General features: G+C 43.6%; 1 protein-coding gene across 1 annotated transcript in view; it reads right to left on the bottom strand.

The window, feature by feature from the left end:
• LOC137434114 (tyrosine-protein kinase Fer) overlaps positions 1-24,716 on the bottom strand; it is a 97,937-nt gene that overhangs the window by 8,126 nt on the left and 65,095 nt on the right. The window contains exons 9-11 of the mRNA XM_078785757.1: positions 14,970-15,198; positions 8,692-8,748; positions 5,304-5,366 (exon numbers count right to left, since the gene is read on the bottom strand). Coding sequence (XP_078641883.1) covers positions 5,304-5,366; positions 8,692-8,748; positions 14,970-15,198 — 349 coding nt within the window. The remainder of the gene's footprint in view (positions 1-5,303; positions 5,367-8,691; positions 8,749-14,969; positions 15,199-24,716) is intronic.

The following is a 24,716-nucleotide window of genomic DNA, read 5'->3' as shown; positions in this document are numbered from 1 at the left end:
CCAGTGCTTTACTTGGGATAATACTTCTTCATTCATAGGTACTGTCTGACTTTGACATTTGCGATCCCAACATTCTCGGACCCCGCGTATTCACGATTGATAAAATGGAACCTGCTCTAACATCCGCAGCCCTGTGTTTCACGTATTCATGGTTTTTCACGGACACAAAAAAAAACCCACCTCCGACCAGCGACGCACATGACACTTCTAAAAGCATCTTCCACATGTCATGCATAAACCGCTTCCAGCCCTGCTCTACACATCATTCCCCTGCTTCTATATTTGTGGCCCTGTGCTTCGTGTATTCGTGGTTTTTCACGGGATTTTTGATTTTCCCCTTTGAACCAGAAACAACTGGGAACCTATCTCCCCTTTTCCCATTGAAACAATGCTCACACTTTCGCGCATTCGACATTTGTAGCATTTTCCAGGAACATATCCCCTGCGAATGTCGGGGTCCGGCAGCATTACAAAAACTCTACAGAATGACCTAAACGACTGCTGAAGGAAGTGCCATCTCATATCAAACTATAGAGTTCATAGAACACATTACCCTGTGTTGTCTTGAAAAAACAAGGACGTGGGCGGGGTCGACAAGCATCAAATTTGATTGGCCTTGATGATGTAAAATGCCGTAATATTTTGTCCAAATACAGATAAACGGAAGGGTTTTGAAAGTTTCAAAAAGGAGTTTTGTGTTCTTCAGGGTACAAGCATATAATTAAATTGCAATAAATTAAAGATTTAAAAGTTTGTAGAAAATGTTTTGGTACTTTACCGTCATTGAAGCAGTGTCTTTTACACCACCATATTTCACACATGGCATTACATTAGTTCTTCATGCCTGTTGTACGTGTCCTTAATGACGTTCTTAAAAACAGTAAAGGCTATGTACAAAGACTGGTTCATCACTGTGTTTGTCTTTGAAATGCGGGCAGGAATTAGTGATTTGTTCAGGATGCCGGTGACAACTCAACGACTCTTCGTGAAAGAAGCTGTGTGGGATCGTTAATGTCCACCGATGACCATTGCTAGCAGATGGGTCCTCTGGCTTAACGTCCGTCTGAGGGACAGTACAGACATTGGATGTGAAACACTTTCAAACCCAGGGTAGACGGCCCAAAGGTGAGTGTGTATACCTCTTGGCAATCCTACCAGCCAACCTATGAACTATCAATGTCATAAATAACTAAAGCCAAGGCAATGGCATTGCAAATCCCACCTAAAACAAAATAGTCAGGTTCACTATGTAATTTCGTTGGAATTTTTGGGGAATTTGGAAAACTATATATTTTTGGAAACTATATTGTATAGTCAGTCAGAAAACCAATGTTGCTATTTGCACAGACTCCTGTATGGCGGCCATCTTGGATTTTCAAAATTGCCGCCATAGAACCAATTTTTCTCAATATCTCAGCTTCTAAATAACATAGAGCTTTGATTCTAACGGCTAAGCATACATTTTCAAGGGCCCCGAATCCAATGGTAACAAGTTCGATAAGTTAGACATGACCATAGAGCTCCTATGTGGCGGCCATCTTGGATTTTTCAAACTGGCCGCCGTAAACTTTATGTTTCTCAATATCTCAGCTTCTAAACAACATAAAGCTTTGATTCTAACGGCTAAACATACATTTTCAAGGGCCCCGAATCCAATGGTAACAAGTTCGATAAGCTAGACATGACCATAGAGCTCCTATGTGGCGGCCATCTTGGATTTTTCAAACTGGCCGCCGTAAACTTCATGTTTCTCAATGTCTCAGCTTCTAAACAACATAAAGCTTTGATTCTAACGGCTAAACATACATTTTCAAGGGCCCCGAATCCAATGGTAACAAGTTCGATAAGCTAGACATGACCATAGAGCTCCTATGTGGCGGCCATCTTGGATTTTTCAAACTGGCCGCCGTAAAACTGATGTAACTCACCTTCTAAAGAGCACAGAGCTTTGATTCATCATTGAGTAAAGTCATCATCATCCTCATCATCGCTTTCGTTCATCACATCTTGAGAGTCCTCATCATTTTGGCACTGGATGTCACACTGACAAAGGTCTGTACAAGCCAAGTTGTTTGTTCTGCAGGAACATCTAGATGAAGAACAGTCTGTTTTGCACTGACATCTAACCATTTGAATGATGGCCTTGGGGGCTGGAGGCTCCTCAGTTGTGGTTGGTTTCACTTGTCCATCCGTGTCTTTGTAAAAGCCGTTTTGCAGGAGATTCAGCTGAGGATCCTGTTGAGCAATGCTTGCCTGACCCCACACTCTGGCTTGGATATGGACTCTAAGGATGTGCTGCTTGAGAGCTCCAAGAGTAGGAGGAAGCCTGTCACTTTCTGCCATGTGTTTGCAAAAGAGATACCATCGTAGTTCGGGGATGCTGTCGATGTGGATGCCATTTGGAGAGTAAGCAGCGCATACAAAGTTAGCTAGTGTGGACAAGATGTCCTCCGTCACTTCAGTTGCATCTGAAAGCATTCGCACGGTGTCTATGACATCTTCACTTGCTTTGAGGTAGACATGCAGCCAGGTTGCTTTGCCTATTCGAGAGAACCTCCCAGTGTTGTCTGCCCCTGTGAAAGCATGAAAGGCTGGCAACGCCTTTGCTCTTTCGACCCCTAGAGCTGTCCACAGTGGCTCTATTTGAAGTATTCCAGAGGCCATGGAAATGGATGTATTCCTCAGCAGTAGGTCATAGTTTGCTATGACTAGTACCAGGACATCTGTGTCGGGAGAGAAGAACACCAACTGCGCATCATGTGGGTTTCGCTGGGATGCCAGCATGGCCTGGTGGATCAACAGGGTGTCAGCTTCTTCATGGTTGTTGTCCTCGATGAGCAGGTCACTGTTGCTCCTAGTACGCCCTGAAGCAGACGTGATGATCAACTTGGATGAGTGACTGTTGTATTCTAGAGTTTTCGCTGCCAGATAGTCAGTCAGATCAGCCTTTGTTTTGTCATGAGAAAGGAATCTGCTCATTGGGATGTGTTTGATGTTGGTGTCATCTCTGACTTGATACTGTACTGCATCCTTTCCTTGCCTTCTTTTAGCCCTGGTAGCACTCTTCAGAGAATCGTTTTTGTACGTGTCAAAGACCAGTATGATCTCATCACAATCTTTTGTTCGAGACATGAGTCTGTCATTGAAGCACTCACCCAGATCGTTGACTTTCACTACAGTGGCTGGTTTCTTTGTCAGCTTATGCACAAGTACCATCCCATCCACCAGTGCAATCTTCCGACTTGTAGGTTTACTAGATGTGGATGCCATAGTTCTTGTGTCCATTGGATCTTCTTGTAGAACACTTGCAGCTGGTGTCTGCTGCTGATCTTCGGGGTGAATTTCTGCTCTTGCTAACTTGTCGAGGAGATGAATTAACTTCGACTTGTCAGTGCATGGAAGAATTGTCCCATCTGGAGCGAACAGTGCTCTTGGTGTCACAGTGAACTCGTAATTTCCGATGGCATATTTCTGGTTGACGTCTCTGTTTGACTTGGCAAGGACCATGAGCCTTCCGTACAGTTCCTTAGTCTCCTTCAGATCCACAGTCCTGTCTCTGAGTTTCACTGTGGTTCTCTTGTTCCCAGACGTGAACATCTTGTTGTTCTCCTTCTTGACTGGTGCCCAGAGGCTAACATCTCCATTGATACGCTCCGACACGTAGTCTTCATACAACTTCTGACCAGTGACATCAATGTTCAAGATCTGTGGTACATACTCGTCTGGGATGTAAGCATTCGTTATCACATTGTGCAGCTTGTCACCTTCAGTGTCAAATGGATTCCCGTGACTCAGTATCGCAGCCTTGATCTTGTTGATTGCTTCATGCTCCCTCTTGACTGCACTTGGACCAAGGTCATGATGTTCTGTGATCTTGTCACCTTCCAGGCCAAACTGACTCTTGAAGTCTTTTGACAGGCGTGATAATTCTGGTGTAACCATGAAGAATCTCTGTCTAGCATTGGCATTGTTAGAGATGCCAATCAGTCCAGATATTGAGAAAAATCAAAGCTCCGTCTTATTTAGAAGATGAGATCCTGAGAAACATCAATTTTACGGCGGCCAGTTTGAAAAATCCAAGATGGCCGCCACATAGGAGCTCTATGGTCATGTCTAGCTTATCGAACTTGTTACCATTGGATTCGGGGCCCTTGAAAATGTATGTTTAGCCGTTAGAATCAAAGCTCTATGTTATTTAGAAGCTGAGATATTGAGAAAAATTAGTTCTACGGTGGCAATTTTGAAAATCCAAGATGGCCGCCATACAGGAGTCTGTGCAAATAGCAACATTGGTTTTCTGACTGACTATACAATATAGTTTCCAAAAATATATAGTTTTCCAAATACCCCAAAAAATCCAACGAAACTTTAAATCTGGACATACTGAACCTGACTAAAACCTGGAATCACCCAATTTCAAATTTTAAAGTTAATTTCTTTCCATTTTCATTCCTCTGATCCTAATCCCCACCCCTTGGGGCATGAACGGGAGATCAAAGCCTATAACTTGAACCACCTTTAGAGGCCATTTTTCCCCGCAAAGCACAGGTTGGCCTTTTTCGGGCACCGTGGTCCCCATTTTGGAGCAATGTTTGATGGCCAGATGCACTTCCTGCCGCCAACCCTCTTAGTCGCCTCTTGCGACACACAGGGTATTACCAGCAAGCTGGTACTCAATTTGCTGACCTCGAAAGGATGACAGGCTGAGTCAACCCCCTGGCATTAATTCAGCGATCGACCGGGATTCAGAACCCAGGATCCTAGGATCCCAAGCCGGCACCCTAACCGCTAAGCCAACACCAGGCTTATCAAAGCCAATAAATGTGTAACATATTTCATGCGTCCCACAATGTAAATTGCAGAACATTCACTGATAACATTTGTAAGTGTGGGTGTTTATAACTTGCTTGTAGAAGTTACAAATTGTACAAATTTTCATTTGTACAATTTGTACAAGACTGCCTGTACAAATTTTCACCAAATTTTTTTTTTAATGTGGCCATAATTGCATTTTTTTTGACCCTTTGACCCCACTCCAAGGGGCGGGGCCAAAAATGATACTGCTTTTGAACCTTTGTGCCATGTGGTGATCATAACTACCAAAATTGGTGAATTTCTGCACAACCGTTTAGGAAGAGATAGCGTGACGGATGGATGGGAGCAAACGGACAGATAGACAGACGGAGCAAATTTCAATATCCACTCCTCCCCACCCCGCATTTTATTGAAAAAGCGTAGGAATAATATGGATAACTATAATAAGTGAAAGTCAAGCACAGAAACAAGAAAATGTGAAAACTCACTTTGTTTGTTTGTGAGAGTTGTGGCTCAGTGTTATCTTGTTTTTCTTCGGCCGAACCAACCACCTGGAGGTTTGAAACAGGTACGGGAAGAAAAGAATGCTTGGTTTCGAGGTGGAAGAAGAATGCTGATGTTGAACGATATATACAACATTGTGTAACGATCTACAAACACATGGAGATTCAGATGTGCAAGAATGCCTATGAGCTTACTTCAGTACGGAATGCAGTAAGATATTCAAACATAACAAAACAAAAAAAACATATGTCACCCACAGGGTGAACCGTATCTTGCCAAAATGTGAAAATTCCGTTTTTTCGTCATGACGTCATCAAATGACGTCATAGCGTCAAACTGTTTACAGATCTGGGAAGCACTCATCAAGGGCATTCATATGAGGTATTACTCGATATGGTACCTACGATTTCAAAATTTGACCTTGGGGTCAATAATTTTCGACCTCCAGCGCTAACCATGAAGGTCAAGGCCGATCGCCACCAAAAACTAATCAGCTGAGCGCCGGACCATATACTAGATTCCCATGAAGTTTGGAGACGATCCGATCAAAGTTACTCAAAAAATTAGTGTTTCGTCGACCTCCATGATTGGCCGCAAAGTGACCTTGACCTTTGACCTTGACCTTCATAATTTTGTGTGCTAAAGGGTATCTCTAAAAGACTCTGATATGCGAACTTACAAGAGTTTCCAAAGGGAACTGTGCTCTACAGAGTGACCTAAACAATGCGAACTAAAGCAATACAATATACATGAAAAGTGCAGTTTTTTCGTCATAACGCCGTCAAATGACGTCACATTGTCAAACTAGTTATATGTTTGGAAAGCACTCAACAAGGGCTTCAATTTGAGGTACTACTCGATATGGTAACTGAAACTTGAAAATTTTACCTTTTGGTCAAAATTGAATGACCTTCAAAATGACCTTGAAGGTCAAGGCCGATCGACACCAAAAACTAATCAACTGAGCGCCATACCACACCCTATATACCCACCAAGTTTGGAGATCATAAGATCAAAGTTACTCAAAAAATAAGGGTTTCGTAATTTGACCTTGGGGTCAATAATTTTCGACCTCCAGCGCTAACCATGAAGGTCAAGGCCGATCGCCACCAAAAACTAATCAGCTGAGCGCCGGACCATATACTAGATTCCCATGAAGTTTGGAGACGATCCGATCAAAGTTACTCAAAAAATAAGGGTTTCGTTGACCTCCATGATTGACCGCAAAGTGACCTTGACCTTTGACCTTGACCTTCAAAATTTTGTGTGCTGAAGGGTATCTCTATAGGACTCTGATATGCGAAGTTACAGGAGTTTCCAATAACTAGGGCATGCCCGTACTATATCTATATCTAAAATTATATCCCCCCCTCTATTTACATGAAATGGTTTGGTCCATGAAATGTTTTGGTTCATTCGCAACGCCAAAGCGAACGGCGAACGCTTTACATGAAATGGTTTGGTCCATGAAATGTGTTGGTCCATTCGCAACGCCAAAGCGAACGGCGAACGGCTTGCGAGTACAGTGACAATCCCCCCCCCCCCCCCCCTCTATTTAGATGAAATGGTTTTTATTAGTTTTAAAACATAGTTTAACGCCAACATAGCGCCAACATAGTTTGCAAACGTGAAATAAATGAATACGCTCTCAAATGTGCCATCCGAGGCAGAGTGTGTCCGCCACGTTCGGCACACGCGATAGCTCGCTGCTCTCTGATTGGTTGAATCGTTTTTTGGACATAGCTCGGTAAGTAATTGTCCGATTAATATGAAACCTTGAAAAGGCACATCCTCGGGTCCCCAGCAATATACCTGGCAAGTTTAAAGTATATCGGACCCGTGGTTGTCGAGAAACAGCGGTCACAGACAAACAAACGTACAAACAAACACACAGAGATTACTGGAATTATAGATAGATAACTGTGGTCTACAGAGTGATCTAAACGTGAAAAAAAAAAGATTAACCACAAACAAAAAAACAAAAAAACAAACAAACAAACATACAAGCTGACTGATACATCTTGCAAAAACTTCGTTTTGGCAAGATAACAATTCAATAGCAACAAGAAGAGGTCAAGTTTCAACTATAACAAATTGTCAGTGTCCCACGCTTCATCACAAATCAGCAGCATCACAAATCCCGACGCTTCTCAAAATGTAAAGATGGTAAAAATTTCCACTAGGAATGACCCAATGTCAAATTTTGAATTTACTTTATTTTTCCGTTTTGACCCTTGTCACCCTATGTGTCAGTAATTGCATTTTTTGGTATTTGACCTTTTGACCCTGCCCCATATGGCAGGACCAAAAATGATACTTTTATCACACCTTCCTACCATGTGGTGATCATAACTACCAATTTTGGCGAATTTCTGCACAATTGTTTTGGAGGAGATAGTGTGATGGACGGACAGACAGCCGATTACAATATCACCCCGTTTCTTTTCTCAAAAAGCATGGGGATAACGAGATGAGGGAGATGTGAATATGCAACCACAATGAGTGAATGAAAGGAGGATCCGTCATCCAGGAGCAGAAATAAATAATGGAAAGGTACTTGATTTTGAGTCCTTGAATGTACATGTCCCCACAGCTCAGAGTTCTGGACATACTCCTTTTACAGAAGGGGAAAGGTATGGAATGTTCATTTTTGAAGTTACGCGTTCAGGAAGACTAGAAAACCAGACTGCATGTTTGCAATCAGACTCGGTGGTGTAATGGTTAGAGTTTCCGCTCTGAGTCTGGAAGGTCAGCGCTTTGATTCCGACCCCGGCCGAATCATACGAAAGACTTCAAAATGGTACGTGCTGCTTCCTTGCTTGATGCTCAGCATTTGGATTTGAGAAAATAAACCACATGGGTTTGCATCCAATGGAGAGGGGTGTCTGCGTGTGTTCGTCTGTCTGTGTATGTGTTTGTTTGGAGCTTGAGGGGAGAAGTATCTTTGGGATATCTCTCCCTAAAAATGCTCCGTGACTCCGGTAAGAAAAGCCTCACCACTACATGGTACCACCAGCACCCCAAGTGCTCCTGGAAGTTGCATCTTCAACATCCACCAATTACCAGTGCTGGCAGATGTCAAACCTAGGCTAGTTCAGAGGTGAGTGTGCATCCTGGAAAACTACATTTGGAAACGCTTGCTCCATTTATTTACAGATTTTCACGACCGAACACATAGTTCAAAAGTACTGTTTACAAGACTCTACACTACCAGGAGAGGAAAAGGGGAAATTGCGTGAAATTTGCACCAAAATTGGAAAAACTTTTTACACTTTGTTGGTGCATGATAATTATAACATTCCATTGGAGTGAGTTGTGTTCCTTAGCATCCCTATGCCATTATCCTGTTAATTTTGCTCCCATCTCACTTACCGGCACCCGACTATACCGGAATAGAGATGTGATGGCTTGTTTGAGATTGTCCTTTCCCTGTAAAGACAGGCAGTGAAACCATTTTGAGAACATCATTCGAATGAGAACAACGTTACCTGTTCTCGCCACCACATGCTTGTTGGACACGAGACCAGACAACGAAGAAGAAAATAAACTTTTTTCCGGACAAATTCGACCTTCATCCAAACAGAATCTTATGTGCCATGGAACTGTCGGATAAACGTCAACTTTTGCCAATATCACAATGTAATCTTGCAATTTAAACGATTGGCAGTTACATTTGAAGGGTGAATATGGAGAGAATCCATCTTGAGATCAGTTTGCCCTCCGTATGAACCTTTCCCTTGTTGCAGGCAAAGACCCACACATATCACAAGCGATTCGTTTGGAGAGAAAAAGGATGCTCACATAATTGCTTCCATTAAGGATAAAACACAAACAAGTAAATCAAGACGATTAAAAAGGTGTGTACAGCAAATTAGGCTGACAGAAACTACCTGCAGCCCTGATAATGAGAAGCAAAATCGAAACGTTTCAAAGTGAAAGCAAATAAAGAATAGGATTAGAGACGACGAGTACGAGGGGAAGAATGGGGAGGAGTGAAGAGGATCGATGGAACAACAAAACGCAGTGTGCAAAATGCAACAACCAAACACAGTATACAAAATGGAACAACGAAATGCAGTGCACAAAACGGAACAACCAAACACGGTATGCAAAATGGAACAACAAGCCGCAGTGCACAAAACACAACAACCAAATATAGTATGCAAAACGGAATAACAAGCCGCAGTGCACAAAACGCAACAACCAAACAAAGTATGAAAAACGGAACAACAAGGCGCAGTGCACAAAACGCAACAACCAAACAAAGTATGAAAAATGGAACAACAAGCCGCAGTGCACAAAACGAAACAACCAAACAAAGTATGAAAAACGGAACAACAATCCGCAGTGCACAAAACGCAACAACCAAACAAAGTATGAAAAACGGAACAACAAGGTGCAGTGCACAAAACGCAACAACCAAACAAAGTATGAAAAATGGAACAACAAGCCGCAGTGCACAAAACACAACAACCAAATATAGTATGCAAAACGAAATAACAAGCCGCAGTGCACAAAACGCAACAACCAAACAAAGTATGAAAAACGGAACAACAAGGCGCAGTGCACAAAACGCAACAACCAAACACAGTATACAAAATGGAACAACGAAATGCAGTGCACAAAACGGAACAACCAAACACGGTATGCAAAATGGAACAACAAGCCACAGTGCACAAAACACAACAACCAAATATAGTATGCAAAACGGAATAACAAGCCGCAGTGCACAAAACGCAACAACCAAACAAAGTATGAAAAACGGAACAACAAGGCGCAGTGCACAAAACGCAACAACCAAACAAAGTATGAAAAATGGAACAACAAGCCGCAGTGCACAAAACACAACAACCAAATATAGTATGCAAAACGGAATAACAAGCCGCAGTGCACAAAACGCAACAACCAAACAAAGTATGAAAAACGGAACAACAAGGCGCAGTGCACAAAACGCAACAACCAAACACAGTATACAAAATGGAACAACGAAATGCAGTGCACAAAACGGAACAACCAAACACGGTATGCAAAATGGAACAACAAGCCGCAGTGCACAAAACGCAACAACCAAACAAAGTATGAAAAACGGAACAACAAGGCGCAGTGCACAAAACGCAACAACCAAACACAGTATACAAAATGGAACAACGAAATGCAGTGCACAAAACGGAACAACCAAACACGGTATGCAAAATGGAACAACAAGCCACAGTGCACAAAACACAACAACCAAATATAGTATGCAAAACGGAATAACAAGCCGCAGTGCACAAAACGCAACAACCAAACAAAGTATGAAAAACGGAACAACAAGGCGCAGTGCACAAAACGCAACAACCAAACAAAGTATGAAAAATGGAACAACAAGCCACAGTGCACAAAACGAAACAACCAAACAAAGTATGAAAAACGGAACAACAAGCCGCAGTGCACAAAACGCAACAACCAAACAAAGTATGAAAAACGGAACAACAAGCCACAGTGCACAAAACGCAACAACCAAAATATGAAAAACGGAACAACAAACCGCAGTGCACAAAACGCAACAACCAAACAAAGTATGAAAAATGGAACAACAAGCCACAGTGCACAAAACGGAACAACCAAACAAAGTATGAAAAACGGAGCAACAATCCGCAGTGCACAAAACGCAACAACCAAAGTATGAAAAACGGAACAACAAGCCACAGTGCACAAAACGCAACAACCAAACAAAGTATGAAAAACGGAACAACAAGGCGCAGTGCACAAAACGCAACAACCAAACAAAGTATGAAAAATGGAACAACAAGCCGCAGTGCACAAAACGAAACAACCAAACAAAGTATGAAAAACGGAACAACAAGCCGCAGTGCACAAAACGCAACAACCAAACAAAGTATGAAAAACGGAACAACAAGCCACAGTGCACAAAACGCAACAACCAAAATATGAAAAACGGAACAACAAACCGCAGTGCACAAAACGCAACAACCAAACAAAGTATGAAAAATGGAACAACAAGCCACAGTGCACAAAACGGAACAACCAAACAAAGTATGAAAAACGGAACAACAAGCCGCAGTGCACAAAACGCAACAACCAAAGTATGAAAAACGGAACAACAAACCGCAGTGCACAAAACGCAACAACCAAACAAAGTATGAAAAATGGAACAACAAGCCGCAGTGCACAAAACGGAACAACAAAACGCAGTGCACAAAACGGAACAACCAAACAAAGTATGAAAAATGGAACAAGCCGCAGTGCACAAAACAGAACAACCAAACACATTGCACAAAACGGAACAACAAACAGCATTGCACAAAACGCAACAACCAAACACATTGCACAAAACGGAACAACAAACAGCATTGCACAAAACGCAACAACCAAACACATTGCACAAAACGGAACAACAAAACGCAGTGCACAAAACACAACAACCAAACACATTGCACAAAACGGAACAACAAAACGCAGTGCACAAAACACAACAACCAAACACATTGCACAAAACGGAACAACAAACCGCATTGCATAAAACACAACAACCAAACAAAGTATGAAAAACGGAACAACAAGCCGAGTGCACAAAACGCAACAACCAAACAAAGTATGAAAAACGGAACAACAAGCCACAGTGCACAAAACGCAACAACCAAAGTATGAAAAACGGAACAACAAACCGCAGTGCACAAAACGCAACAACCAAACAAAGTATGAAAAATGGAACAACAAGCCACAGTGCACAAAACGGAACAACCAAACAAAGTATGAAAAACGGAACAACAAGCCGCAGTGCACAAAACGCAACAACCAAAGCATGAAAAACGGAACAACAAACCGCAGTGCACAAAACGCAACAACCAAACACGGTATGCAAAATGGAACAACAAGCCGCAGTGCACAAAACGGAACAACAAAACGCAGTGCACAAAACGGAACAACCAAACGCAGTGCACAAAACGGAACAACGAAATGCAGTGCACAAAACGGAACAACCAAACAAAGTATGAAAAACGGAACAACAAGCCGCAGTGCACAAAACGCAACAACCAAAGTATGAAAAACGGAAAAACAAACCGCAGTGCACAAAACGCAACAACCAAACACGGTATGCAAAATGGAACAACAAGCCGCAGTGTACAAAACGGAACAACAAAACGCAGTGCACAAAACGGAACAACGAAACGCAGTGCACAAAACGGAACAACAAAACGCAGTGCACAAAACGGAACAACGAAATGCCGTGCACAAAACACAACAACCAAATATAGCATGCAAAACGGAATAACAAGCCGCAGTGCACAAAACGCAACAACCAAACAAAGTATGAAAAACTGAACAACAAGCCGCAGTGCACAAAACGCAACAACCAAACAAAGTATGAAAAATGGAACAACAAGCCGCAGTGCACAAAACGAAACAACCAAACAAAGTATGAAAAACGGAACAACAAGCCGCAGTGCACAAAACGCAACAACCAAACAAAGTATGAAAAACGGAACAACAAGCCGCAGTGCACAAAACGCAACAACCAAAATATGAAAAACGGAACAACAAACCGCAGTGCACAAAACGCAACAACCAAACAAAGTATGAAAAATGGAACAACAAGCCACAGTGCACAAAACGGAACAACCAAACAAAGTATGAAAAACGGAACAACAAGCCGCAGTGCACAAAACGCAACAACCAAAGTATGAAAAACGGAACAACAAACCGCAGTGCACAAAACGCAACAACCAAACAAAGTATGAAAAATGGAACAACAAGCCGCAGTGCACAAAACGGAACAACAAAACGCAGTGCACAAAACGGAACAACCAAACAAAGTATGAAAAATGGAACAAGCCGCAGTGCACAAAACGGAACAACCAAACACATTGCACAAAACGGAACAACAAACAGCATTGCACAAAACGCAACAACCAAACACATTGCACAAAACGGAACAACAAACAGCATTGCACAAAACGCAACAACCAAACACATTGCACAAAACGGAACAACAAAACGCAGTGCACAAAACACAACAACCAAACACATTGCACAAAACGGAACAACAAAACGCAGTGCACAAAACACAACAACCAAACACATTGCACAAAACGGAACAACAAACCGCATTGCATAAAACACAACAACCAAACAAAGTATGAAAAACGGAACAACAAGCCGAGTGCACCAAACGGAACAACCAAACAAAGTATGAAAAACGGAACAACAAGCCGCAGTGCACAAAACGCAACAACCAAACAAAGTATGAAAAACGGAACAACAAGCCACAGTGCACAAAACGGAACAACCAAACAAAGTATGAAAAATGGAACAACAAGCCGTAGTGCACAATACGGAACAACAAAACGCAGTGCACAAAACGGAACAACCAAACAAAGTATGAAAAATGGAACAACAAGACGCAGTGCACAAAACGGAACAACCAAACAAACTATGAAAAATGGAACAACAAGCCGCAGTGCACAAAACAGAACAACCAAACACATTGCACAAAACGGAACAACAAACCGCATTGCAAAAAACGGAACAACAAACAGCATTGCACAAAACGCAACAACCAAACACATTGCACAAAACGGACCAACAAACAGCATTGCACAAAACGCAACAACCAAACACATTGCACAAAACGGAACAACAAAACGCAGTGCACAAAACGCAACAACCAAACACATTGCACAAAACGGAACAACAAAACGCAGTGCACAAAACACAACAACCAAACACATTGCACAAAACGGAACAACAAAACGCAGTGCACAAAACACAACAACCAAACACATTGCACAAAACGGAACAACAAACCGCATTGCATAAAACGGAACAACAAACAGCATTGCACAAAACGCAACAACCAAACACATTGCACAAAACGGAACAACAAACAGCATTGCACAAAACGCAACAACCAAACACATTGCACAAAACGGAGCAACAAAACGCAGTGCACAAAACACAACAACCAAACACATTGCACAAAACGGAACAACAAAACGCAGTGCACAAAACGCAACAACCAAACACATTGCACAAAACGGAACAACAAAACGCAGTGCACAAAACACAACAACCAAACACATTGCACAAAATGGAACAACAAAACGCAGTGCACAAAACGGAACAACAAACAGCATTGCACAAAACGCAACAACCAAACATTGCACAAAACGGAACAACAAAACGCAGTGCACAAAACGGAACAACAAACCGCATTGCACAAAACGCAACAACCAAACACATTGTACAAAACGGAACAACAAAACGCAGTGCACAAAACGGAACAACAAAAGGCAGTGCACAAAACACAACAACCAAACACAGTATGCAAAATGGAACAACGAAATGCAGTGCAAAAAAGGGAACAACCAAACACATTGCACAAAACGGAACAACAAAACGCAGTGCACAAAATGGAACAACAAACCGCAGTGCACAAAACACAACAACCAAACACAGTATGCAAAACGGAACAACAAACCGCAGTGCACAAGGTGAGAATATCCACATGTTTGTTTGTGCAAGATGAAGAGGTCACAGTTCAAAGGGCAGTGCAAGTTAAGGGTCCTATACATTACCCATAAACTAAGATGCAAGATGTGAATTGCGAAGATCGACTGAGATGACAGCATGACGACATGTAACCTTACCAATGGTAAAGACGAGGATGAGTTGGAGGATGACGAGGAGTTTGTAGAGGTCGGCGAGAGGTTCCCAGAGAGCAGACCCTGTGCTGGAGGTGGATCGCTATTACCAAGTGCATCCAGCGCAGAGTTGAGCATTCCTCGCTGGACTTCGAGCCGATGTTCTGCGTGCTTGGTGATCATAGCTCCTTGCTGACACTCAGCCACAGCCTGCTTCTTTCCCAGCACCCTCATGCTAAGGGGTCGTATGTGAGGTTTGGGAGAAGGGACATATTGAGTAAATGTAAAAAATAAAGACCGCCAAAATAAATTGTTTACAATTGTCAAGCTTCATTATGGGGCTGGTAGGATGGCCTGGAGGTACGGGCACACAACTCCAAGCTGTCGAACATGGGTTTATATTATATCCTGACCCAGTTATGAACGGTTTCATAGGCAGGGTGATTTATTAATGTGTGTGCCAGCCCTCGAATGGACGTTAAACTCGGTGTCCCATCTGCCGTCATTAGTTGGTGGACCTTGATGATGCAACGGTGTCCTTCGCTAATCGCTAAAAGTAAGTAAGCTATAACAGGCACCCTGAACAATTTACAAATCCCTACCCCAACTACTGCTGGGAAAGCAATGGCAATCGCCCCTCCTCCACGCCCCCTCTCCCCCCCCCCCCCCTCCTCAGTATAGCCCTTGCCAAAGAAACTTCAGCTGTACTAGACCTCTCTTTGGGCATAACACCAGAATACGAATACGAGGCTCCGTTGTAGGTGTTGCGTAAAAGCATAAAAAACAAGAGGGAAAATTGCTTTGCAATACATGTCCCATACCAGTCCAAATATTTTGCATAGTAAAACCATAACAGATTTAAAAAATCGATGAAACTCTTCGAAACTCGAACTTGTTTTGTAACGTATCATAATAAAGCCATTTACCAAGTTTCAGTTCAATGTTAAAGGATAAGGAGAAAATGTCTGGAAAACTGGCCCATGTATAATACATGATATTGTTGCGGTTGTGCCATAAAGGCAACCCCCCTATAGTCAATTGCACAACAACATGTAGCCTGCATTAGTCAGTTATTTTCTATTGAATGTAAAGATTAGCCCTTTCCCATTGTGTCGTAATAAAGACCAAATATGCGTTGAGTTTGGCAGGATGTCAAGCCTTCGTGGCTGGGAGAAGCCATTACTAATGTGCAGGAAGGCGTGGCCAGAAGCACAGGCCCACGTGACCAGTGAGGAGGCGGGAACACCGAGCCAGGATTTGACAAGCCTCAGCCAATGGGAGGTTCTGGGACATTTTGAAGGGCGTGGGCAGGTCTGATAATAGCCCACGCAGAGCGCATTTTGATTATCTTTTGCCGAGGATTTCGCTCCACACAGGACGACCTCCTGCTCTGTTCGATCTTGCCTTGCCTGGGATTTTGCCACGTGGACGACACCCTGCTCTGGACTCTCTTGTTTTAGCTCCAACGACACGTGTTTTGGCCTTTGTTCTTCGTCGACACCAATCGCTTCTGCGCCGATGTTTTGCGCCATCCGGCTGACCTGCAAGGTTGTCCAACCTGTGCTGAAGTTCGTCCGTACCAACTTCGAGGCGGCGGTGTTCGTCCTTCGGACCTTACCTCATCCAGGCTGCATGTCCGGATCGGGTATTGAACTGCGAGTCACGCACAGCAGACCAAGTGGTCACCAGCGAGGCAATTTCAGCACGTACATCGGTACGCCCTTAACCAGTGTCCTTTTTCCCTGTGTGTGTGTGTCAGAGTGTGAATGCGCCAAGTCGGGGTTATTATTAGGTAATAATTGATAAGCTGAATCTTCGTCTCTGTTTCTCTGTACCTTCTAAATAAAAGGCTGTACATTTGATTCCTTTCCAACCTGTTCGGTACGTCTTTTCTACATTGGCCGAGCATCATCCGGGACCGAATTTGGCTAGACTCAGGTCCATAAATCTCGTGGGGTAACGCCGCGTTCCACACCGTGCAAATCCGCTCGGCACGAAATGGAATAAGGTGTGTGAAAGCGAGGGTTCGATCGCACGGTTCTTCGGTACGCGCGTGCACCTTGATCCATGCACCTTGAAGGTATTCATGATTCTCCGGTATTAACAGAGGGGAATCACGCAAAAAAAAAAAATGTTGTGAGAGAAGGGGGTTTTGCACCCGGCCCCCGCAACAAATTGTTGTTAAGGAGTGGGATAATTTGAACCACCGCAACAAATTGGTGTCCGGGAGTGGGATTGGACCTGCAGTACGTTTCACATACTGCGAAATTACGAGCGTTTGGAAATTTAGTTTAAAACAAATTTAAAAGAAATAAATTAAATTCGGATGATGTCGGGCCAAAACGTGCAGGTTTTGATGGGTATAGAAAATGTAGAGAATGAGGAATTAATGGTCCAGGACACAGGGGAACAGATTGAACTTTGAGTTGAGCACGGCACTGCAGGGAGTGAAGACAATGGCGGTGCTTCGCACACGGGGCCAGCGAGGTCGAACCCGCTGTGCAAGCGGGGTTTAACATGCAGTTATTCATGACTCAAATCATAGCATGCTTTGAGGTGCAAATGAAAGAGTCAAGAAGTGAAATGAACAAAATGGGTGATCGATTGGGTGATCGGATGGATAAAATGGGTGATGGAATGGATAAAATGAGTACTCGGATGGACACCATGAGGGAGGAGTCAAACTGCAATATGAAAAAGATGGGGGAGGAGATTGGGCCTAAGATGGGCGAGGAGGTCGTGGGTGCACATGACGAGGTAAAGCGGAGTGAGATGGGCGTCTAGCAAGAGTTGAAGGAGAGTACGGCCAAACTGACTGGGGCAATGGAAGTATTGACGCGGGAGGTAGAGAAACCGACGAAGGTAGAGTTGGGGCAGGAAATAGTAGAGGTGCAGCAGGAAATAACAGAGGTAAAATAGAAGCTGGAGGAGGTGAAAGAACGAATAATAGAAATTGAAAAGACAGAAGGAGAGACAGAGAATGAACTCGGGAAGGAATTGAGCGAATGTATGCAAGAGTGGTGCTCGGACCGTGATGAAATACCTGCTAATCAAATAGAAAGATTACAGGTTCTTGAAGAGGACCAGGAAAAGGTGAGTCCCGAGGTGAGTAGCGATATTGGGAATGTGTTTGGTGCGAGCGGGTGCTCGGCGAGCTTGAGAGAAAGGCCAGACCCGGGAGTTCGTGAAGGGCCAAGTGTGAGGGTTACGAATGAGACGGAGTGTGTGGAGAGAGTGTGCGCACCAGTGTGTGCGAGTACGGAGTGTGTGGAGAGAGTGTGCGCACTGGTGTGTGCGGGAACGAAATGGAGTGAAAATATGAATGAATGATCGTTTTAAGGCCATTTTCCCCGCTAGAGCGGGGGTTAGCCTTGCGGGCCCCATGACAATCATGGTTCCCTGTTTGAGGCAATGTTTTTACGGCCGGATGCCCTTCCTGACGCCAACCCTTGGTCGCCTCTTACGATGCGCAGGGATACGGTGTACCTATTCTAAGCCGGGGTACACACCGGGATCATTAATCCCAGCAAGCTGGTACTCAATTTGCCGACCTCGGAAGGATGACAGGCTGAAATGGAGAACTATGGAACGAAATGGGAACGAAATGGAGTGTGAGGGGTAATCAGGCTCAGGCATCGACACCGACCGGGGTAGTGTTTAGTGAGACGGGTAGAGTACGCGAGCCCCAGATGGGTGGTGCACCGTGGGGACTGGAAGGAATCGGTGCTGCGTTGGTCTCGCAAGGACTGGCGTGCACACGATTCGCACCTCCGGAACCCGCACGGTATTGTTGGCGCCGTACCGCGGCGAGCGATCGAGGGGTAATTTGAAGTGTTGAAGGCAAGCACCTTGCCAGGTGAGGTGCTCTAACCGTGGCCGATTGGGTCATCGTGCATGGGACCGCAAGGCCCCGCCCAGGGATGGACCCCGGCACTTGGGCCCTCCAACTCCAACACGCTCGGATCGTCCATGCCGGCCGGATAAAACCCAATACAGGCGACCAAGCACCCACATGGATTACATCGGCCTTAGAGGCCGAGGCGCAACAAAGTACCTCCATAGATGGGGGCTCATAGCTTAGAAGACTAGGCGGAGTATTGTGGTGTGACCATTCCCCACGATACGTGGGGCCCATGAGCACTAGTTTAGGGGGATAGCATTGTTAGGCCCATGGAGGGCCAGCAATGGTTGCTCCATGGGGGGCACCATAGCACTAGCTGAGGGAGGGCTAGGATAATGATTAGAGATCTAGAGAGACCATAGGGACAGAGATTTAAGTGGTGACAATGAACAGTAGTGGGGACGTAGAGAGTTTAGCTGGTTGTTAACAAAGGGTGTGCATCGTGTAAAGGGACAACGGGGAAGCACGAGTTATAGCGGAAATTAGATAGATAAATGATGCTGTGTGTGAGTGTAAATGGAATTGTGTAGTGGTGTGAAAATATTTGGTGCCAGAATAAATGGTGTGGAATGCATGGTGTGGAATGCATGGTGCGAAGGATTGAATGGGGGGAGTGGAACCCATTCACGGAGACCCAGCGGGGTAGTTTAAAGTTAGATAGAGGTTGCAGGTAAATTACCTGGATATTGACACCTGTGGTGCTGGTTGTGGAAATAGTTTTTTTTTGTAAGGTGCATGAGGTGGTGGAATGGCTGGGTGTGTGGCTTAATTGGTAGAAATAGTTATTTGGGGCACTCCGTCACTGGGAGCTCGTCGGCCAGGTAAGGCAGCAGGTAGGCTCAGGGAGCCAGTTATGTTAGAGTGAGTGGGGCCCGAGGATCCAGGGAAAGGACCCGGGTTGCCCAATGCCAAGGTGGGCATTGTAGTAAGTTCAGGAATCTCCTTCAATTCAAGTGGTTTATTAAAGACTATAACAAGCTCTCACAGAGCACACGGCCATCATGACGAGCCGCCATCAACCACTGAAGCCACGCCCCCAGACGTCACTACGCAGTACGTAGTACCAATCACAACATCTCCCTTTCATTGAAATTATTATGTTTGTATGCAACAAAACACTACTAAACTAAATCAAAATAATAAACACAATCAGACACAACTTGAACCACACATAGATGGGATCTGGGGTTACTGTTATAAGTCTTAACCAAAATGTAATTACTGCTCAGTATGATTTGCGAAAACAGAGAGAACACAGAATCATTCCAATCAATGGATTGTCTTTGCACTAACATTACAAGGGCTGATTTCTGATGGTCGTTATTCACGAGGCGACTAAGGGTTGGCGTCAGGAAGGACATCCGGCCATAAAAACGTTGCCTCAAACAAGGAACCATGATTGTCATGGGGCCCGCAAGGCTAACCCCCGCTTTAGCGGGGAAAATGGCCTTAAAACGATCATTCATTCATTTTTTTTTCGTTATTCACTATCACAATATCTCAATGGTTTTCGAATCACACGGCCTGATCTGGTCGAGTACGGAGAGTTGTCCGGCCTTGTTGTCTCAGCACTCTCGTTACCCTTGGAGCTGGAGCAGCCGTTAGTTTCCATTGCTGAAGCGTCGTTGTTGAAATGTACGCGTCGAGCAGTTGGTAGACTTTGATGTGTTGGTTGGGTCGGTTCGTCCTTCCACTTGGCGCCACAATCGGGTGGATGAAGTTCACGCAAGTGTGCCCTGGTTCTTCGAAGACGCGTCCCGTTAGGCGTCTGTACTATATACGAGCGGGGTTCATTACAGCGAGCCACAACTTTCCCGGGGTACCATTGGTGCGTGTCCTTGTTCAGAATCCGAACCCGATGTCCAATAGCCAATTCAGGTAATTGCGGCCCAGCCGTTCTGTTGTATTGCTTCGCCATCCGGTCTCCACGTTCCTTCAATCGTTCCTGAATTTCCTGATGCCTTTGTTGTGCAGGATCCAACAGACGGCTTGGTAGGTTGGTGCGTATGGGCCGGTTGAACAGCATTTCGCTTGGACTTGGGAGGTGGGAATCTACAGGTGTGCACCTCAGGTGTTGTATTGCAATATCTATGTCACTCCCTGATCTAATACACTTTTTGATCATGTTCTTCACTGTTTGAACTTGTCTCTCAACCAATCCATTACTATGTGGATATCTCGGCGATGTTGTCGTGTGTTTTACATTCCATTTGGTACACATATCACGGTATGGCTTACCCACATATTGAGGTCCATTGTCCGATATGACCTCCAGAGGTGGGCCGAACATACTGAAACATTCAGATGTGACCTTGGCTACTGCACTGCTCGTCGTGTATTCCATTCTCTTCACAACTGGGTACTTGGTGTAATAATCCGTCACCAAGAGGTAGGTCTGCCCGTGTAGCTCACACATATATATCACTGGCTACCTTTGCCCATGGTACCGCTGGTATCTCATGAGCTATCATAGCCTCACGCCTTTGTTATGGTTGGTTCTCTTGACATGCCTTACATGTTCTGACAACTCTCTCAATGTCCAGATATATAGTTGTCCAGTAAACACATTCGCGTGCTAGACGTTATGTCTTTTCGATCCCCATGTGTGCCTCATGGAGCTGGTTGAGGATATCCTTACGTAGCTGCTCTGGAATTAGTACCTGTCTACCTTTGAAGAGAACACCGTCACAAATACCAATTTCATCACGGTGTGGAAGTGTAATTCAGTGTAACTTATTAATTGGCACTGGTAACTTATTGGTTGACCTAGTAACAAAGCAGATGCATTTTACATGCAAACTCTGTGGGGGACGGGTTTGTAAATGAGTTAGGAATGTGCACGAACATGATGGTCTCTTGAAACACCTGGTCACAGCCCCAGGCTGGAGCACCCCCCTATTGTTTGATAAAAGGAACTCACAGCAGGGGGGGGGCTAGCTGGCGCCAGGAAGGCGACCGGTGACGTCGGCGGAGAGGAGATTACGAGTTCAGCGGACAGAGGATTAAGTCGAGTTGGTCCATATAAGCGGGAGCTGCGGCTGGAGTCGAGAGGACTTGCTGCGAGGAGCTCTGACGAACGGGACCATGGCGGAGGAACATCAGCCGAACGAAAAGGACCATGGAAAAGAGTTAATCTCAGCCATTGAATAATGCGGTATTATTTGGCAAATGGAATCAAGTGAATAACCAGTTAATAAACCAGACCTTTTGTAAAACCTGTTTCCGACCATTGGCGTCTTGAGTCTCACCCTCCACTTCCGCGACAAGATGGAGGCACCGCTGAAATTTCGAGTGGACGTCGCCAAGGTGAGCATGTAAGCATGACGTCTTGGGGATCTGTCCATTATGAAATATGAACTCTGAAGATGGAGGATTTGGTGTGTGGGACTTGCATTCCGTAGGTAATCCAAGGAGTGTAAAAGTATTTTTGTCACGACCGTCCAAGGTAAAAGTCACGGATGGAACGGTTTAAATGATTCTATTATTCGTGTGCTTGCATATGCGTACGGTATACGCTGGGTGTTAAGAGCCTTACTCTGGTCTGCGGGCAAGTCGGCTCATGAAGTGCACCATGAGTAGATTTGTTTGCCGGTTCGGTAAGGTTCGGTAAGGTCCGTATACGTGTACAATTGTGTACACCCGTTTTAAATAAAGAAATAAATAATTTTTTTTCAGTTTTCCCGCCATTTCTAAAAACTCGTTCGATCGACTAATAAATTCATGACAGACAATCCCACCTCATGCCGGTCCAGAATTATTGTGAAAGATGGCGATTGAATGAAAATTGCATACCAATTGGACGAAACTTGGTGGACCGGTTGTGTGTGTGACAAGGGCGAATCGATTCGATTTTGGTGAAGATCTGAATATGGCTTCGGATACGAGAATTATTTAATTTCTCAGTGATTCTTCACCACTGAGAAATCGGGCCAAAAGCGATATATAGCATGATATTTAAAAAGGTTGAATGAATATGACTAAACTTGATGGACGAGGTGGTTAGGTGACAAAAAAAAAACACGCCGATTCCATTTTTGGTTCAGGTCCGAATCCAGATCCGGCCTATCAGTGGGATACAAAACATAAACTGTTCACCAAGGCGGAGATATAATAATAATAATAATTCTGTATTATTTAGTTAACCAGTTTGTGTGAAACCTCAACCGATATATAAAAATTTATCCTGATTATGAGAGATAATTACAGGAAATGGAATTATTTAAAGTGATTCTTCACCATCAAGAGATCGGGTGAATAGCGATATATAAAAATTGATCTGCTTGATGTTAGTTTAAGGGCTGTTCCAAATTTATCCTGATTATGAGAGATAATTACAGGAAATGGAAAGATGGTGTAAATGGTGGGATAAATGTAAATGGTGGGATAAATGTTTGATAATGGTCCTGGTAATTTTAGTCTGGTAAGGTAAGGTAAGGTTAGTCCTGGTAAGGTATATTGCTGGGGACCCGAGGATGTGCCTTTTCAAGGTTTGAAATTAATCGGACAAGGGGGTCCCAAGGTATGGTCACCGTACTCGCAAGCCGTTCGTTTTGGCTTTGCGAATGGACCAAACCATTCCATGCAAATAGGAGGGTGGTTCTGTGGTCGTTCGTTTTGGCTTTGCGAATGGACCAAACCATTCCATGCAAATAGGAGGGTGGTTTTGTGGTCGTAACTGCCACGTGGTTTCAAAGTTTTTGTTGTTGCTTGCACGTGTGTTTTTTTGCAAGCACGTACGTGCAAGCGCGTACGTGCGGGCACGCCCTAGTATATATAAATAGAGGTAATATTGAGTTACGGAATTAATTACTTTCAAGAATACACAAGGACAACCAAGAAGTTGAATGATATGATTGGATATTCTTCACACTCAGGAAGAAGTTGAATGATATGATTGGATATTCTTCACACTCAGGAAGAGGTTGAATGATATGATTGGATATTCTTCACACTCAGGAAGAAGTTGAATGATATGATTGGATATTCTTCACACTCAGGAAGAGGTTGAATGATATGATTGGATATTCTTCACACTTATGGAAGAAGTTGAATGATATGATTGGATATTCTTCACACTCAGGAAGAAGTTGAATGATATGATTGGATATTCTTCACACTCAGGAAGAGGTTGAATGATATGATTGGATATTCTTCACACTCAGGAAGAAGTTGAATGATATGATTGGATATTCTTCACACTCAGGAAGAAGTTGAATGATATGATTGGATATTCTTCACACTTAGGAAGAATTTGAATGATATGATTGGATATTCTTCACACTTATGGAAGAAGTTGAATGATATGATTGAATATTCTTCACACTCAGGAAGAAGTTGAATGATATGATTGGATATTCTTCACACTTATGGAAGAAGTTGAATGATATGATTGGATATTCTTCACACTCAGGAAGAAGTTGAATGATATGATTGGATATTCTTCACACTTAGGAAGAATTTGAATGATATGATTGGATATTCTTCACACTTATGGAAGAAGTTGAATGATATGATTGGATATTCTTCACACTCAGGAAGAATTTGAATGATATGATTGGATATTCTTCACACTTATGGAAGAAGTTGAATGATATGATTGAATATTCTTCACACTCAGGAAGAAGTTGAATGATATGATTGGATATTCTTCACACTCAGGAAGAGGTTGAATGATATGATTGGATATTCTTCACACTCAGGAAGAAGTTGAATGATATGATTGGATATTCTTCACACTCAGGAAGAAGTTGAATGATATGATTGGATATTCTTCACACTCAGGAAGAGGTTGAATGATATGATTGGATATTCTTCACACTTATGGAAGAAGTTGAATGATATGATTGGATATT

The sequence above is a fragment of the Myxine glutinosa genome, chromosome 10, assembly GCF_964187855.1.
Source record: "Myxine glutinosa chromosome 10, kmMyxGlut1.1, whole genome shotgun sequence".
NCBI lineage: Eukaryota > Metazoa > Chordata > Myxini > Myxiniformes > Myxinidae > Myxine > Myxine glutinosa.
This window is presented reverse-complemented; position numbering and strand designations above follow the sequence as displayed.